General features: G+C 40.9%; 1 protein-coding gene across 1 annotated transcript in view; it reads right to left on the bottom strand.

Annotated features, from left to right (window-relative positions):
- Positions 1-584: 584 nt before the first annotated feature.
- The window catches only part of SLC25A22 (solute carrier family 25 member 22), a 93,653-nt gene continuing 75,602 nt past the window's right edge, over positions 585-18,635 (bottom strand). The window contains exons 6-10 of the mRNA XM_070765402.1: positions 11,921-12,039; positions 7,234-7,402; positions 5,835-5,989; positions 4,605-4,680; positions 585-3,842 (exon numbers count right to left, since the gene is read on the bottom strand). Of these exons, the coding sequence (XP_070621503.1) occupies positions 3,689-3,842; positions 4,605-4,680; positions 5,835-5,989; positions 7,234-7,402; positions 11,921-12,039 (673 nt within the window). The 3' untranslated portion in view covers positions 585-3,688. The remainder of the gene's footprint in view (positions 3,843-4,604; positions 4,681-5,834; positions 5,990-7,233; positions 7,403-11,920; positions 12,040-18,635) is intronic.

The following is an 18,635-nucleotide window of genomic DNA, read 5'->3' as shown; positions in this document are numbered from 1 at the left end:
GCCTTATATTAACACGCTCTGATGATATTCCTTCACTAAACCAGGTGTGGGCGTGGCAAGCGGGTGACTCATCCAGCCTGCAGACTGGGAGTTTAGACATTCTATTCCCCCTCCCCACCTGAAAAGAACTCTGTTCCAACTGCCGGTTGCCTTATATTAACATGCTCTGATACTAAGAAGTTATACATTCTATATAAATTTTCAAGCTTTAAGTGTCAATGTATAAAGCCCGATTGTAGCTACTTATTAATTTTCAAAATTTAACTGTCAATTTATCAAGCCAGATCACATAGTTTCATAACGAAGCACGGGTATCCAGCTACTAGTAGCCTATATCTGCTATTATCATGTTTAATAATGGTACTATTATTTAATCAACCAGAGTCCTTTCTGATCTCTTCTGCACAAGATCAAGAATAATCAATCCATATTTAGTAAATGAAACATAGTCCTGAAAATTTGTTGCTTCTCAGTTAGCATGCAGTAGCTAAGACATATTACCTGCTAACCCCCTTGTACTCTGTGAGTACAGACAAAAATGTAGTCAGAGACAATTTAAAAAATGATAACCAACCAGCACATGATTAGATTTAGGATCGAGCTTTATATTGATGTTACACTGGTGGGGAACAATATAAAATGTGATATCATGTATTAGATAACAAGTTTATGGAGACCGGAATGTATATTTGCATTTTATGTTATACGTAATGTCTTCTATCATATGCCAAAAGTAAAAGGAGAAAAAGCTCAAAATCACATCCTCATAATTCTATTAAAAACCCACCACCATTAACTTCTATTCGACCTCAGTTTAACATACATCAACTTCCCTTCCTAGGGATCATCACCACCCAAACTCTAGGTGGATATTGCTAGAGGTAGGGCCTACACAATTTTCTTGTAAGGCAGTCCCCAATCCTACTGTACTAAGTGGCCACCTTGGTGGTAGGAACTCACCTCCAGCGCCCCATCTTCCAAGCATGCAATTAAGAGAGCTTTTTACTTGCTGATAAGTCCCTGTGCTTTCATGCAAAAATTGAAATACAGATTGATAAAGAAAACCAATGGGAAGCTCACTATAAAAATAAGCAGCAGTTCACCTATGGACATCATCTTATTTTCATTGCAAACTTTAACCACTGTTGGCTGTCACAGGCTAAATAGCACACAGCATCACATATTTAAAAATAATACAAGCAATTCATTGTCAGTTCAATCTTTTTGCTTTATCAAGATTATCCTAAGTACAACTGTGTTACATGGAATGTGCAAAAGTCACCATAAGTTACAAGAGGCTTGTCAAAGCTCTTGGACCTTAAGTAAATAACTCAAATCTGTTAAAACGAGACAAAGAAACGACTACAACTTAAAATATGTTTGAAGTCACATTTTGAGGGTTTGTTTTTAAAGTGAGCACTTGCGAGTAAACCTTTGGAAATCATGAAACCTAAGAAACTGTTAATACGGCAGTGATTCATAATTTCCCTACAAGAGAAGAACCCAGCTAACTATGGCTCTACAGACAAGCATTCAGACAACATTAATCACACTCCAATTACATTGTCTCTGCAGCATAAGTATGCCTTAAAAATATTAGCATTAAGTGTTACATTGCTGGATAATATGAAGGCCTGTGAAATAGTGACACCTTATTTTACTACATCTAGGGCCTGGTAAAATTTTCCTTACCCCAAAATAGTTCTTCTTCTCCTTTTCCAGCAGTACTGCTGACTCACAACTCAGCAGGAAAACTTCCTGATAAAAGCATGCAGCTGCAATCTAGAGGCAATTTTATGAATCTGGCCCTAGCTGAGGTATAAATAATTTTCTTTATCTATGCTTCCGCCCAAGCAAAGGTTTACTTGGAATTAAAATAGAATCACAGACTATTAATCTTGTAGACACTATTGTAGAGGAAATTAAACATTTGATTCTTTTTTTAAAAAAAACCGACAATCATATTTTTAAAGTTTTCATTTAACCAAATGTTAATTAAAATAAGGTTCTAAACATTACTTGTTAAAGTGCATCAACTAATCCTAATTTTGTGCTTCCTAAAAACCCAAAATTTTGCTTAATTTCTTTTTCAAAAATATCAAAATATATTGTTGCAATCAACTCAAATATTATGTGCCATTATATTTCTTGGTTTTACAGTGAAACTTTAAGGCGTTCTCTTTTTTTTTTGAAGTGATGTCGGGTTAGCTGGGTGAAAGAAATATTGCAAAAGAAGTTTTAAATCATGATTAAATGCTTATAAAAGGACTTAAAAGAAAAATCTGTGCCAAATTATTAAATATAGCTTCTATTCTAAGAATAAGAGTGTTATAGTTTTAAAAGAAAAATATTTTGGTTTTTTTTTAAATTGTCTTTCAATGTCTCCCAATATTCAGAGAGGATGTTCAAAGAAAAGCAGCTGAGAGAACTAACCAAGGCCAAGAACAAAAGAAAGAAAGAAAGAAAGAAAGAAAGAAAGAAAGAAAGAAAGAAAGAAAGAAAGAAAGAAAGAACCAATAACGGAATGGCTTTTTCCACTGAAATAGTAAATATAAGGGAAAAACAACAGAAAACCAGCTTAAAATGAGAACATATATGCATCGATGACTTAAAAAAAATAATAAATATGCAAACTTCCCCTTTACAATAAAAACTGGAATCTCAAAAATGCAATTTGTTTTTTTGGGGGGGAATGATAATCTGCTGATATATAGGCTAAACTTCTTTGACTTTGGTGTGTCTAAAGAAACATAGAAGGTTTTCCCCAGCTTTTTTATAGCACTGACCAGCCACAAGAGAGTTCAGTTACCTTTGGCCTTACTATGATCCCAAATAAAAATAAGGGAGCAATAAACACATTCTATACACAAGTTAAAAGACACAGACACGTGAAACTTGGAATGGGGTGAATAGTAGCATGGAGAGCAGCATCTCAGGCTGAAAGACAGGAATATTTATGTTACTAGACTAGAAGTTTAATCCAGCATGTATGTATTTTAAATTAATTCAAACAATTTGCTTTCCCCCAACTGTCATGGCTCACAGATAATTCATGACCCTGGACATTTCCAAAAGACGAGGTTTCAGAGGGCAAATGCAGTTGTCTTGATTACATTTTCCCGCATGTACTTATAATGAAGGTGATCCATTCATAAAATCAAAACATTAAGATGCAGCTTTCCGTTTGCCCTCTCTTAATTTTCAAAAGTTCATTAGGTCCAGCTAATTTGGAGAAGGGATGTTTGGGAGACTCATCTAAAAACGAATATTTTGATCTCAGTAATTGCCTGGGTCAAACTGACCTCCCTTTTATTGGGTACCAATCGATTCTTTTCTCCAGAGACCTAACCCCAAGAATAGAGGCATAGAAGCACGTCCTGTTCTTTTGTTCCTTCCTGAATTGTTGGCAGTTCCAGAAAATTAGGAGAGAGGAGCCTCATCTTCCACTAGACAAGAGGAACAGCAGGCCAGTCAGACTGTGTTAAGCAGTGTCTTTAAAATTGATAATTAAAAAACAGATATGACTATTTTAGGTATCCCTCCTCACGTTGATATTAGGAAAAATAACTTTAGAGATAACATTCATTCCCACGATTACTGCTTGGAACCCTTTGTGCCGTTGCTCTGACATCACAATGACAAAAAATACTATAATGAATTCCAATTGGATGAGAAGAAGGCTGAGAGGTTAATCCCGACGCCGTGGAAACATGTCGAGGAAGAATTCAGCAATGCCGATGAAATAGACAACTTGTGCAATACCAAAGAGTGGGGCAATGACCAAGGCTCTGCAATATGCCCCCTTAAAAAAGGCCAAGGGACCCTCATTCCGCCAAATTTTCCTAGAAAAAGACACAGAGAAAAGAGATTAAGTCACCACTGGCTTCAAATATCATGTTAAACCATGATTGGTTTTAATAACAGTTTGTTGAATACATTGCATTAATCTATACACACACAAAAAGCCGTCTGGAGTTGGCAAACATGCCAAGCCAGTATCAGATCAACCACTTTGCATGTCAGGTTTACACATCTCCTCTGAGAAGGGGCCCAGGGGAGAAAGTACTTCTTTTGACCATGAGTCCATGTTCTATGTTGAACATGAAATGGGGTGGGGATAACAATTGCAATCCAGGTGGTCCTGAAAGTTTTCAGAAGCTCTGCTCTGGAGATAACCAGATGTGTAAATCTCTTCAATATGGGCTTTAGAGAGCCCTTGTTGTACTGGCCTCCATGCTTGTAGCAAGAATTCGGTCTCTGTGGTTCTATTTCTTGGGGTTTAGTTTCTTGCGAGTGACATGGAGTATGGGGTGGTTAAGGATCACCATGGTAACCATAGACCTGACCCAAGTCACTGAAATCTCAACAGACAACAAGGATAATACCCTAAATCTGCACCAGTGGAATCTTGGATCTTATCTTGGACCAGTTGCAAAGTGGAAGACATCGCCATAGAGGTTCCCGCTACCCCCCATAGTTGAATCATTCGATGATTGCTTGATGAAACAATAGCAAGTTTTATGCCAGCCACTCTCAAGATACTATTCTTCCATTTCTAATCCTCTGTTAACTACTCATTAACCCTTCAGATAGCAATTATTTACCTGGTACAGTCTATTATCCCTGAATATGTGTCCTCATTGACTCCTCTCTGCAAGGACTGAAGTCTTGTCTTGATTACTGCAAAAATATATAGTAGTTGTTTGTTATAATCGGTGCCTTAATTTGCGTCAAGTTATTTTTTGCAAGTTTTTCAATTGTGTCAGATACTTCCATTTAATCAATCAAAATGTGCTGGAAAGGATCTTATCAATTCTCACTCCAAGACCATACCAATATTTAATCTTGATTTAGAATATTCCTCTTAGAATTAACAATACGTTATTTGACAATAAGGAGTTTGGATAATGGGCTGTGTGAGTGACTTTGGGAGACAGAAGGAAGAGTTGAGCCTAGACATTCTCATGTAAATGTATCTCAGTCTGCAAAAGGAAAAGAGGAATGGGGACCATTTCAGAAGAGACCCTCCCTACTTCTCTGTAAAATAAAAACAAAAGAAGGGGTAAGAATTTTCAGTCCCTAACACTCATGAGGTTTTCAATGGAAAAAGATGTTGGCAGCTTTTTTTCAGAGTTATTTGTGAACCACAATTAATACACGGGGAAAATCCCATTGTCAGACAAATGAAACTAAGCTTGTTAGGTTTACTTGAAGTAATAGCTGAAAAGAATTAATAGGGAATATTCTTAGCAGTTTTCTTAGAAAATTGCTGGTGACAATTTTTTGTCCACAGTTGTTTGTGGACCACAGTAAAATACATGGGAAAACCCCATTGCCAATAAAAATGAATCTAGGTTAGGTTTAGAATTAGATTTACGGTAGTGTTTGATCTTCTGGGAGACATGGCTAACAGTTAATGGTAGGGATATGTTAGAGGTTTTTTAAAGAAAATCATGTTTTTTCATTCAGAGTTGGTTTTGGTCCACAGGAGAATACAGAAGAAAATCCCATTCACAAAGAAAAAGAGTCTAAGCTTAATTCTCCTTGGAGTACTGTAATGCCAAAACGTAATGATAGGAATAGATTCTTAGAGGTTTTCTAAAGAAACAACATTGACAGATTTCCTTTCTGATTTGAGTCTGAACCACATTAAAATAAATAGGGAAATTCCATTTCCAATGAAACTACAGTTAGAGTTAGGTCTACTTGGAGTCATGACAAGAAATAATAATGCTAGGGATAGTTTCATAGAAGTTTTCTAAGGAAAGTCGATCGTTTTTAGTTTAGGACTTCCTGCCTCTGCACCCACAACGAATGCTACAAAAAGTACTTACCATCACAAGGATTGACAGCCACTGCTGCTGTGCTGCCTGCTGCGCATCCAGACAGGAAGGAGACATAGAAAGGAGCTTTGACGTCAGGGCTCTTCTGCCCCAGGTTATTCAGGTTGGCGAATAGTGGAAAATAAACAATGGAGAATGGGACATCCCTACAAGTAGAAAGGCACAAAATGAGTGGGATTTTTGAAAAGCTGTTTCTTTCTGCCTCATAATAGCACTAGGTGGCCACACAGGTTCATTATAACTATCTGATAGGTGCATTGAGAAAGTAATTCTGTTTCTCACTTTATACTTGCATTTAGCTCCTTAAAGCTACTCCACAAAGCATCCATTTTTGGCTTTCCTGACTACAGAACACTCAAGTGAAGGAAATGGTGCTTATTTAGATCCACCCCTTTCCAGCTGAGCCCCTTCTTCTCTCCTATAATATTTTCTTGTCTCCAGTTTACATGCTGTTGTGGTTAGCTCTGGCCCAGCTCCTGCCCCAAGGACTGTGGATGTGGGACAGACATTCACATGCTGCAGGCTGTCCCAGTGGAATCAGCTGATGAAGGCTCCTCTGACCAAGAAGACATGAGTGACAGGGAGGAGGTGAGTGTGGCAGACAGCTCAGAAGGAGATCAATTATCTAGCTCCTCCTCGGATTCAGAACAAGAGTTAATGATACAGCCACGCATGCGGAGAGCGATGCATAGGCAGCAACAACTGAGAGATTATTATCAAAGAAAATGAGGCCACCTGTGGTTGGGTGGGGCTGTGGTAATTAGTGAGGCTGCTATAAATAGCAGCCTGTGGGTTTGGCCATTGTGGAGGATTATCTGATCGTTGTGTTTCGTGACTGCTTTACTGACTTTGACCTTTGTGTGCTGATTTTTCCTTGCTTTGAAACTAAACCAGAGCAAAGGGTGTTTCACTTTGTGAAAGAAGAAGGACTGTGAATTGCCTCACAGCTGCAAGCTAAGTATCACAGAACTGATAAGGGACTTGTACAAATTATCAGTTTGTTTGGAGAGGAGTGCTCTTTGCTATACAAAAAGAGTGCTTTGTTTATTTGCATTTTCGGTATAAAGAACATTGTTTTCAATTTTCAAACGCGTGTGTGTCTGAAATTTGTACCTGTGAATTTTCGGGAGGATTCTACCAGAGAGCTCGACAGAACGCATGCAAATAAATCTTTTGAGACTAACTAAATCAGCAGCAAGCTATACCTCAGAAATAATAAGTAGAACACTTCTGACAGAAACACATGATTTCTTCTGAACAGGGATAGAGCCAAGTGTTCAAAGGTGGGAATTTCCATAAGGTAGGACCTTTTGCCTAAACACACACACACACACACACACACACACATGCCCCTGAAGTGGTTGTCTGTGCATCTGGAGAAAATGCCAACCTGAGCAGCGTGGCTCCAAGTCCTTTATACAGTCCTGCAATGCCTTTGCTCCGAAGCAAATCTCTTGTGATTTGCATCGCTGTCATTCGCGTCTCTACCACCGACTCTGCAGCCCCAGCGGATGATGGGCTGAGCTGAGCTTGTCCTATCATGGACTTCTTCTGAGCAGCTGCAGAGGAAGCAAAACCGCAAAACCACTTAGATTCTTCCATTTTAGTCTGAGGATGCAGCACAAGTGGAAACCAATACTGTACAGATGATTAAGCAGTTAAAATGATATTCTTCTCTGGCCTCAGAATAAATGAAGCACAAGACACAAGAATTTTGCATGTTCTTATTTACCTTGGTACCTATGCCAGGGGTATGCTCATTTGTAATTTTTTATTGGTTAGCTATTACCAAGTTTCTGGAAGACCAGTATACTGTATTTATATGCTAATGTATTGATATACTATATTTGAAAGATCTAGAATCCTTCTATCTTTTAAAAAAAATGCTACTGTATATCAAGCTTGGACTGATGTGAAAAAAGAATATCTATTCCTCAGACTTTATATGTTGGTTTAATCAAACTGTCAACACTCAGCCTTTGAATTAGCTGGGTAATATTATTATTATCCAGACGTACAACCCCAGATGTGGCCAGAATTTCAGTCTTCATATAATTCCTTTTCTAATCACTTCTGAAATTTGTTTCTTAACTGCTTCAGAAAAGCCAGATGCTTTTCGGGAGCTTTGTATTTACAAGCTTTATGATCTTGCCAGATCCCAAAAATTACCTTTAATCTCAATCTTTTAAAAGTTTTACTTTTCCCTCTCTGAATGTCTACTGTTATCAGATGAGGGCACCAACCAGGGGCAGCCATTTTAATTTATGTTTAAGATCTAGACCCTGCGCTTTCCCCATTATTCTCACTGTAATCTTTCTGGGTTTTTGCCACAGAGTAGGCTGCACGAAGTCTTACCAAAGCTTAAGTGTATAGAGTTAAAATAGCTTCTGAGCCACTGAGATACTTATGTCAACCTTTGTGACACAGTGACAATTGTCTGCAAATAATAACAATAATAAAAGAATCTGCATTATTTGAACTGAGAAATGCAGAGACAGGAAAAAAGAAGCAAGATAAGAGATAATATAGTGTGGTGCTCGTTCACAACAGACTAGCTTGACATAATGTCTATACTAGACTGAGGCTCTAGGAAATAAATGAACAGTGTGGCTGACTCGGCTCCAACAATAGCAGTCATTTTTCATTCAACTCTATGTCCCACACCAACATCACTCCAGAAGGAGGCAAAAGTGGCTCCCACAAGCATTATGGACTGTTGGCTTGGGGACCCACATCCCAACACTTCCACCTCCAAATGGAAGGTGTAGATTTGAATGTGTAGTGAACCATTCAGGAATGGTTTCACCACATAACATTGCCGAATCAGTAAAATTAACATTTAATATAGTAAGTGAAGAGTGTCCCACCATTTCAGAGCACACATATTCATCCTTTTCCTGCTCTACACTCAGATTGAGTACCTGGTTGTTTTAAAATAGACAAGTCATAGAAACATAGAAGACTGACAGCAGAAAAAGACCTCATGGTCCATCTAGTCTGCCCTTATACTATTTTATCCATCTTACAATGGATATATGTTTATCCCAGGCATGTTTAAATTCAGTTACTGTGCATTTACCAACCACATCTGCTGGAAGTTTGTTACAAGCATCTACTACTCTTTAAGTAAAATAATATTTTCTCATGTTGCTTCAGATTGTGTCCCCTTGTTCTTGTGTTCACTTTCCTATTAAAAACACTTCCCTTCTGAACCTTATTTAACCCTTTAACATATTTAGTCCATCAAAAAAAAGTGTGTATATGTGTGTAGAACTAGAAAAGTGGCACATAAAACTTGAATAAGGCAAAACTAATACACCTCTAGGGCTTCAGAGGGCAACTGTACAAGTGGGGAAGAGAAGAAGTTGAATAAAAGCATCAATAGTGACTAATTCTCTTCCTTGTGTGAGTTCTCCAGTTTAATAATTTACTACCACAAGAAAGGTATTGTTTTTCCTGTCTTTTCTCCACTATCTAAATACTTAAAAGATCCAGTTTCATTGAAAGAGTTCTATTGTTGTCAGTTGAGAAGTCATGTTCGACCCATTGTGACCCCATGGACAATGTTTCTCCAGGCCTTCCTATTTTTTTAAGCTCACACCTACAGGCGGTAGGGAAAGCAAGTAGGATGCTTGGCTGCATAGCTAGAGGTATAACAAGCAGGAAGAGGGAGATTGTGATCCCCTTATATAGAGCGCCGGTGAGACCATATTTGGAATACTGTGTTCAGTTCTGGAGACCTCGCCTATAGAAAGATATTGATAAAATTGAACGGGTCCAAAGACGGGCTACAAGAATGGTGGAAGGTCTTAAGCATAAAACGTATCAGGAAAGACTTAATGAACTCAATCTGTATACGCTAGAGCAGTGGTCCCCAACGTTTTTTCCACCAGGGACCAGTTTCAGCAAGGCAATTTTTCTATGGCCCGGTGGGGGCGGAAAAGGGTGTGGTTGGGGGCGGGATTAAGCATGGGGGTGCTGGTCCTTCCCGCCCCTCTTTCCCGCCATCGCCCTGTGACCGGCAGAACCTGCCTCCCAAACCCTCTTGCCCGGCGGCAGGTGAAGCGCTGGAGGGAGGGGGTCAGGCCGGCCCTCCTGCCTCCCCCCCCAGCCAAAAACGCAAAGGCGTGCCACGGCAGAAGCCAAAAGAGGCTTGAGCCTCCCGGTCCTTCCCGCCCCTCTGTCCCGTCCATCGCCCTGTGGCCGGCAGAACCTGCCTCCCGAGGCCTCTTTCCCAGCGGGAGATGAAGCACTGGAGGGAGGGGGCGGTGGCAGGAGGACTGGCAGCTGCTGACTCCACGGCCCGGTGCAACATGCCCCGCGGCCCGGTACTGGTCCGCGGCCCGGTGGTTGGGGACCCCTGCGCTAGAGGACAGAAGGAAAAGGGGGGAGATGATTGAAACATTTAAATGTGTTAAAGGATTAAATAAGGTTCAGGAGAGAAGTGTTTTTAATAGGAAAGTGAACACAAGAACAAGGGGGCACAATCTGAGGTTAATTGGGGGAAAGATCAAAAGCAACATGAGAAAATATTATTTTACTGAAAGAGTAGTAGATGCTTAGAACAAACTTCCAGCAGACGTGGTCGATAAATCCACAGTAACTGAATTTAAACATGCCTGGGATAAACATATATCCATCCTAAGATAAAATACAAGAAATAGTATAAGGGCAGACTATATGGACCATGAGGTCTTTTTCTGCCACCAATCTTCTATTTCTATGTTTCTACTGCTTTAGTATCTCCATCCAGCCACCTCATTCTCTGTCGTCCCCTTCTTCTTTTGCCCTCAATCTTTCTCAGCATTAGGCAGTGAGTCCTTCCTTTCCATTAGATTTATTTATTTATTTATTCAATTTTTATACCACCCTTCTCCTTAGACTTACAACATGTTGGCAATAGCACTTTTTAAGAGAGCCAGCATATTGCCCTCACAATCTGGGTCCTCATCTTACCCACCTCGGAAGGATGGAAGGCTGACTCAACCTTGAGCCGGTGATGAGATTTGAACCGCTGACCTACGGATCTACAGTCAGCTTCAGTGGCCTGCAGTACAGCACTCTACCTGCTGTGCCACCCTGGCCAAAATATTTGACTTTCATCTTCAGGATCTGGCCTTCTAAAGAGCAGTCAGGATTGATATCCTCTAGGACTGACCGGTTTGATTGCCTTGCAATCCAAGGGACTCCAGGAGTCTTCTCTAGCACCATATTCAAAGGCCTCAATTCTTTGGCGCTCAGCCTTTCTTATGATCCAACTTTCACAACCATACATTACAACTGGGAAAAGCATAGGTTTGACTATACACACTTTTGTTGACAGGGTGATGTCTCTGTTTTTTAGTATGCTATCTAGATTTGTCATAGCTTTCCTCCCCAGGAGCAAGTGTCTTTTAATTTCTTGGCTGCAGTCCTCATCTGCGGTGATCTTGGAGCCCAGGAAAATAAAATCTGTCACTACATCCATTTCTTTGAGTTCTATACATGAGGTAAATCACCCAGGACAAAAAAAAAGAAAATACTTCTTCATAAACAAAGGGGAGGAACTGATGTTATCATATCTCTAATTTGTCAGACTCCAAATTTATTCCTAAACTTTATTATTGAATTCAGCTATTAAAAATGGGGCTATTTAAACAACCTTTTAACTCTTAATAGAATATCCATTTCTTATATTTATTGCTGTTTTTTAGCTATTTCTATCTTTAGTTTAATTATTTAAACCTTTTGGTGATTATTTATGCAGATGTGTAATTGTACCATGGATGTTTTAATAAATTTGTGATTGTAACCTGCTAAGACTTTTATTGACTGCAATGGGTGAAAAAAATGTGTTTCCATGACTCCTGCTCATTTTCGGGACATGGTAGAAATTTTTGTCCAAATCTATGCCCAAGATGGATGGTTTGGGAAAACTGCATTTTTCTCTCTGTAAAATCTCAAGTTAGGATAGCTTGCCTCAAGTCCCTCTACCCATAGAGTAGCTCACTCTTAGCTTTCCCCCATTATTAGGAATCATCGATGCATTTTCTGTTATTTCATGAGCACTATAAGGAAAGTAGAGAGAAATAAGGTACCAATGCGGCCTGCATCTTGCAGCTGGATTTTGAGCATCTCCATGGGAGTAGTGACAATCACCTGGCACGTTCCTGCCCCACAACCGGCCAGCATCTCTTTCAGCAGCGTCAACTTGCTCCTGGCAAAAAGACAGGGAAGAAAGAAAGAAAGACATAAGAAAATCATCTAGGCAATCCAACCACCCAGCATAATTTGATTTCAAGCAGCAACAGCAGCAGCAACAGCAGCAGCAGCAACAACAACAACAAACCAGACAGGTTTTGTTCTTTCAATCAGATGCCCAGTTTTTACTGTTAAGAAATAAAATGAGAAACCAACTATAGGGAATGTGAGTCATCAAACCTGTCCTGTTTAGTCTTCTTGATCCTGTATGCAATGGCATGGGACCAGATTACTTACGGCAGTGATTTTCAACCTTTTTTGAGCCGTGGCACATTTTTTACATTTACGAAACCCTGGGGCACATTGAGGGGGGGGGGGGCTAAAAAAAGTTTGGACAAAATAATTCTCTCTGTCTCTTCCTCCCCTTCGCTCTATTTCTTTATCCCTCCCTCTTTCTCTCCCTTCCTTCCGCTTTCTTTCTCTCTCTCTCCATCCCTCTTTCTTTCTCTTCCTTCCTTCCTCTCTTTTTTGCTCTCTTTCTCTCTCCCTCCCTATGTCCCGCTATGTCTTTCTCTTTCTCTCCTTCCCTCCCTCTCTCTCTCTCTCGCTTTCTCTCTCTCTCTTGCTCTCTCTCTCTCTCTCTTTCTTTCTCTTGTTCTCTTTCCCTCTCTCTTGCTTTCTTTCTCTCTTTCTTTCTCTCTCTATTACTTTCTTTCTCTCTTGCTTTCTCTCTCTCTTGCTTTCTTTCTCTCTTCCTTCCTTCCTCTCTTTTTTGCTCTTTCTCTCTCCCTCCCTATGTCCCTCTATGTCTTTCTCTCTCTCTCCTTCCCTCCCTCTCTTTCTCTCTCTCTCTCGCTTTCTTTCTCTCTCTTGCTCTCTCTCTCTCTTTCTTTCTCTTGTTCTCTTTCCCTTTCTCTTGCTTTCTCTCTCTCTTGCTTTCTCTCTCTCTTCCTTCCTTCCTCTCTTTTTTGCTCTCTTTCTCTCTCCCTCCCTATGTCCCTCTATGTCTTTCTCTCTCTCTCCTTCCCTCCCTCTCTTTCTCTCTCTCTCTTGCTTTCTTTCTCTCTCTTGCTCTCTCTCTCTCTCTTTCTTTCTCTTGTTCTCTTTCCCTTTCTCTTGCTTTCTCTCTCTCTTGCTTTCTCTCTCTCTTCCTTCCTTCCTCTCTTTTTTGCTCTCTTTCTCTCTCCCTCCCTATGTCCCTCTATGTCTTTCTCTCTCTCCTTCCCTCCCTCTCTTTCTCTCTCTCGCTTTCTTTCTCTCTCTTGCTCTCTCTCTCTCTTTCTTTCTTTTGTTCTCTTTCCCTCTCTCTTGCTTTCTTTCTCTCTTGCCTTCTCTCTCTCTTGCTTTCTTTCTCTCTGAGCTTCGCGGCATACCTGACCATGTCTCACGGCACACTGGTTGAAAAACACTGACTTACGGGACCGACTTCTGCCTCATACATCCCAGCGGCCGGTCAGGGCCCATAGAGTCGGCCTTCTCCAGGTCCCGTCAGCCAGACAATGTCGTCTGGTGGGGTCTAGCGGAAGAGCCTTCTCTGTGGCTGCCCCAGCCCTTGGGAACGAGCTCTCCCAGAGATTCATACTGCCCCCCCCACTCTCCCTGCCTTCTGCAAAGCTTTGAAGACCCACCACTGCCAGCAGGCTTGGGGCCTTTGAAACTTTGACATCTTGCCCCACCTAATGAATGAATATGTTGGTTGTGTGACATGTGAACTTGTTTATTTAATTTTAATTGTGGGTTTTTCAGAATACAGTTTTTATGTAGATTTCTAGCATATTGTAAGCCGCCCTGAGTCTCAGGAGAACGGCGGCATAGAAATCGAATAAATAAATACAAAATCTGAATACTACTAGCTCAATAACACAGCACCGCAGCCCAATTTTGAAAGAGCAAAGGCTTTCTTTAAACGAACAAAAACAGCACCCAGAAAAATGAAATATATACTGTCCTTGCTTTTATTCAAAGACAATTTCTATGTGGTTATTTTAAAACAAAACCTACAGCCAGGTTTATCCAAACACACTCATTGGCAAAACACTGAAGACACAAACAAATAAACTCCAAACGTTGGAGGCAAGGGGGAAAAAAATTCCAGGAGAATTAGTTATGTTAATCTGTAAAGCTAGATGTCTCTCTAAGCGGTTGACAAGAATCCTGTTTTGGAAATAAAGCCACTGCAGGGCTAGGCAGTAAATCTCTCCTTTACAGTATTTTGGCTCTGCAGAAGTGTGATGCAAATCAAAATACTACATACAGCTGTCATAACCTGATGACATTACAAAGTCAACATGAAATAGGAGACTGTAGCCACGGGAATATCAGCAGCATCAGAGCAAAGGAGGATAACAGGAAAGGAACTTGGTCTTCTTAGTGAAGCAATGCTTTGAGAAATAAGTAACTTTCAAGGAGGACAATATAAGGGGGATGAAGGAGAAAAGCAACTGCATCATGAGCCGTCCCTTTAACCCTGAGGAATATTGGCTTTAGGTTTTGGTCCTTTCCATCAAGAGAGAGATATTCTACTGTTGTAGCAATTTGTAATATCAAAAGCCTCATAGGTAACTCCAAGAGTGCCTATAAAATTTGCCACCATATTGTATGATTTTTATGAGAAGAATATTTATTAAATACATGAGGATTAAATTAATTAAATATTAAACTATTTGTTTTCCACTACTGGCTACAAACAAATAGGAAGTTTCACATACTTTTAATAACATAACATAATATAAGTGACCAAATCTAAAACTCTTTACTAGGCAAAACCAGAGCAGTTCATAGTGTTGGAAACAGAACAGGCTGAAATCCCATCACATTCAAGTTATCAAGAGGTTATCTTTAAAGCCAGAATTAAAAGAAAATGCTATTTGATTAAAAAACAAAGCCCTCCCATACTCATGCCTCCTAGCAGAATTCAGAGATTTTTTGTTATCTTCTTTTCAATGTAATATTTAACTTCATCAACAGAAATATTTTATTAAGGGGTAAAATGCTCCCAGTTTGCTCGTGCCTATTGGTTGCCGGAGAGCTGGTCGCGAAGGGAGCGCAAGGCTCCGTCCACCCACCTGGACACCGCCATTTGGATTCTTTCACTCTCTGCGCATACCACTTTGCGGATGCGCAGAGGGTAAAATAACTCCAATGGCAGTGTCTGGGTAGGTGGGTGAGGCCTCATGCTCCTTTTGCGACTGGCTCTCTGGCGCCCGATAGGCACGAGTCAACCGGAAGCATTTCACCTCTGATTTTATTATATTTATATGCTTTTTTAAAGAGACTTTTGACAAAGCATCCATGACCAATGACCAGCCTAATTAGAAAGAATGATCTGAAACCATGCTTTGTTCTCATTCTTTTGCATTTTTAATACAGTGATACCTTGTCTTATAAACTTAATTGGTTCCGGGACAAGGTTCTTAAGGTGAAAAGTTTGTAAGATGAAACAATGTTTCCCATAGGAATCAATGGAAAAGCGATTAATGCATGCAAGCCCAAAATTCACCCCTTTTGCCAGCCGAAGCATCTGTTTTTGCGCTGCTGGGATTCCCCTGAGGCTCCCCTCCATGGGAAACCCCACCTCTGGACTTCCATTGCCAGCGAAGTGCCCGTTTTTGAGCTGCTGGATTCCCCTGCTGGGATTCCCCTGCAGCATCACAAAAACATGGAAGTCCGGAGGTGGGGTTTCCCATGGAGGGGAGCCTCAGGGAAATCCCAGCAGCGCAAAAACGGGTGCTTCGCTGGCGACGGAAGTCTGGAGGCGGAGCATCCCAGTGGCGGCGGTGGGTTTGTAAGGTGAAAACAGTTTGTAAGAAGAGGCAAAAAAATCTTAAACCCCGGGTTTGTATCTCGAAAAGTTTGTATGATGAGGCGTTTGTAAGACGAGGTATCACTGTATATCCGTTATTGTACATGGTGGAAACTATGAGAGGAGACCATTAAATCACACTGAATAAAGAGGATCGGGAAAACATAGTTTAGATAAGCCTAGCATAAATCTCACAGAGATCCTCAGTAGAACCCTCTTTCTAAGTGCACAGGCTGACCTATTTCTGGCACTAAGGTTAATTTGTCACTTCTCAGAGAATTCAGAGCAGCCAAAGATCTTGGATACCAGCCACTAGCTAGAGCTGGAAATTAGGTGGTACATTGCCCAGTTATGTCTTCAAAGCCAACGCCACATAGCTGAAGCTTAGCATCTGTGATCCATCAAAATCTTCCCTCTATGGGAAGCCTGGAGTAACATAACATTCATTCCCTTACCTAGAGGGACTGCCAGGGCTTCAAGTTTCCTCTCCGGCTCAGAAAAATAGCTTCAGGCAACCACATGCAGCCATTTCCTCAGTCTGCATGATTGCTGTTTAGGTGCGTAGTTCTCTCATCTGAGGAGATTATAGTTGTAAGGCCACAGCAGAGATGATCAAATCACTAAATATAGATTTCTCCTTTGAGAATATAGGAAGGGATTTTCACTGCACCCAAACCACATTGGTACAAAAATAAAACAGAGTTGGCAACATCCTTTAAAAATCATTTAAAGCAATCAATTCCCTCCTTGAATAGAATCCATCAGGGAATCAATTCTCTAAGGGACTAGTTTTCTGTATTAGTTTTTCTCACCAAATAATTATTAATTCCCTCATAGGTTTATATTTTCTTTTGAATATCTGTTGAAAATTATTTTTGCATACTCAAAAATTGAGAAGTGGGCATTAGCTACCTTTACTCTATTTATAATGAACTACAATGTTTTAAAAATTGAAGTCAATTTGTCTACTTGCCTCTAAAACATTTCCCCACATTTTTCATTGAATCGTGACTGAAATAAACTTCGTTTCTGGATTAGGATGTGTAGAAACTAGGTCATAGCCTGCTTGTGATATCTATTTTTGGTTAAATGTTGAGCTTTTCCTGATTAGTGGAAGACTAAACTTGGAAAAGTTTGGCTTTCCACTAGTTAGAAAAACTCTCCAGATAAGCTGGAAATACAATTCCTAGCCTTTATAATTAGCTAGGCTGAAGTCATTCTGGAAGCTGCAGTCTGATAGATGCTGCTTTGAAAAATACTGTTCTAAAAAATGCTGGATAAGTAAAAATTATCAAATTTTTTAGAGTATAATCATTAATTTTATCACCACAGTCATTAACATTAGAATTCTTTGTTGGCCATGTGTGATTGGACACACAAGGAATTTGCCTTTGGTACATATGCTCTCAGTGTATATAAAAAGAAATGATATATCATTTATAATCCGCTTTTCCACTAGAGGTACTCAAAAATGCATTATTCATTAACCAGAAATCCCTTAAATAAGCCTTTGCAATTTAACAGTTTTATGTAAGTAAACTAAAGACCGATGGTAGACCCTTAAAAAAAAGGAGATCATACCATATTTAGTAAAACAACAACAATCCACCACTTGGTCATAATTACAGCTGCACTTAAAGAAAACAAATTAAGTATCCAGTATTAATTGAAACAATTGGATTGAAACAATTTCCCAAGAATGATATAAAGTTAGAAAAAAAAATCTCTCTCATAACTAAAACTAGCATATACTGTATACTCTAGGCTTTTAAAGTGATAAAGAAAAGGTTGGAGAATTTCTCCCATTCCATTAGGCTACCAACCATTTGGCAGAATTAATCTAGGCTGCTTTTACAACCTAGTAAAATGGATTTTGAATATGGAGGTGGGGTCGCATTGGCTACAGTTAGGTTTTTGAAAACATGGATACTTCAGCAGAATGGTTGTTACAACGTGGCTAGCCAATCAAAGAACATCTCTTTACCAGAAAGTGAATTGATGAAGATACTTCCTGCATGCATTCTATGCCTTAGAGCAGCGTTTCCCAACCGGTGTGCCGCGGCACACTAGTGTGCCGCGAGACACGGCCAGGTGTGCTGCGAAGCTCCTAGGGAAGCTCCAGCTGGGCAGGGCGCTGCCGGTGCCGACCTGGAGCTCCCGCTCGCAGCTGTCCCCCGGCTCCTGCTCGATGCCGCGGTTTTCGGCGCTCTCCTGCTGGGCCCCAAAGAAGGAAGGCAGGAAGAAGGACAGCTTCATTCTTTGCGCCTTTTTCTCGCCTTCCTTCTTTGGGGCCCAGCAGGAGAGCGCCAGAAACCGCGGCATCAGGCAGGAGCCGAGGGACAGCTGCGAGTGGGAGCCCCAGATCGGAGGCACCGGCAGCGCCCCGCCCAGCTGGAGCTTCTCTGGCGTCGGCGGCAAGTGTCCTTTGGGGCCCGGCGGGAGGGCACTGGCGGGGGGAGCGGGGGTGGTGGTGGCTGAAGCGGCCGCAAGCAGTCGCGGGGAGATGGCGGTGGTGAGAGGGAGCTCCAGGTGGCGGTGAGAGGGAGCTCTCTCTCTCTCTCTCTCAGCTGACTGCAAGCGGGAGCCCTGACGGTGGCAGTTGGATGTGCTGCTGGACGCTGTACATGCTAGCGCTGCGGGCCTGGCATATACGGTGTCCAGCAGCATGTCCAGCTGCCGCCGTCAGGGCTCCCGCTTGCAGTCAGCTGAGAGAGAGAGAGAGAGAGAGAGAGAAAGAAAGAGAGAGAGACATATAAGAGAGGCAGAGAGAGAGAGAGAAAGAGAGACATAGCAAGAGAGGCAGAGAAAGA

This window comes from Erythrolamprus reginae, chromosome 1 (assembly GCF_031021105.1).
Source record: "Erythrolamprus reginae isolate rEryReg1 chromosome 1, rEryReg1.hap1, whole genome shotgun sequence".
NCBI classification, from domain to species: domain Eukaryota; kingdom Metazoa; phylum Chordata; class Lepidosauria; order Squamata; family Dipsadidae; genus Erythrolamprus; species Erythrolamprus reginae.
Note: the sequence above shows the minus strand (reverse complement) of the source record. Positions and strands in the feature narration are given on the sequence as shown.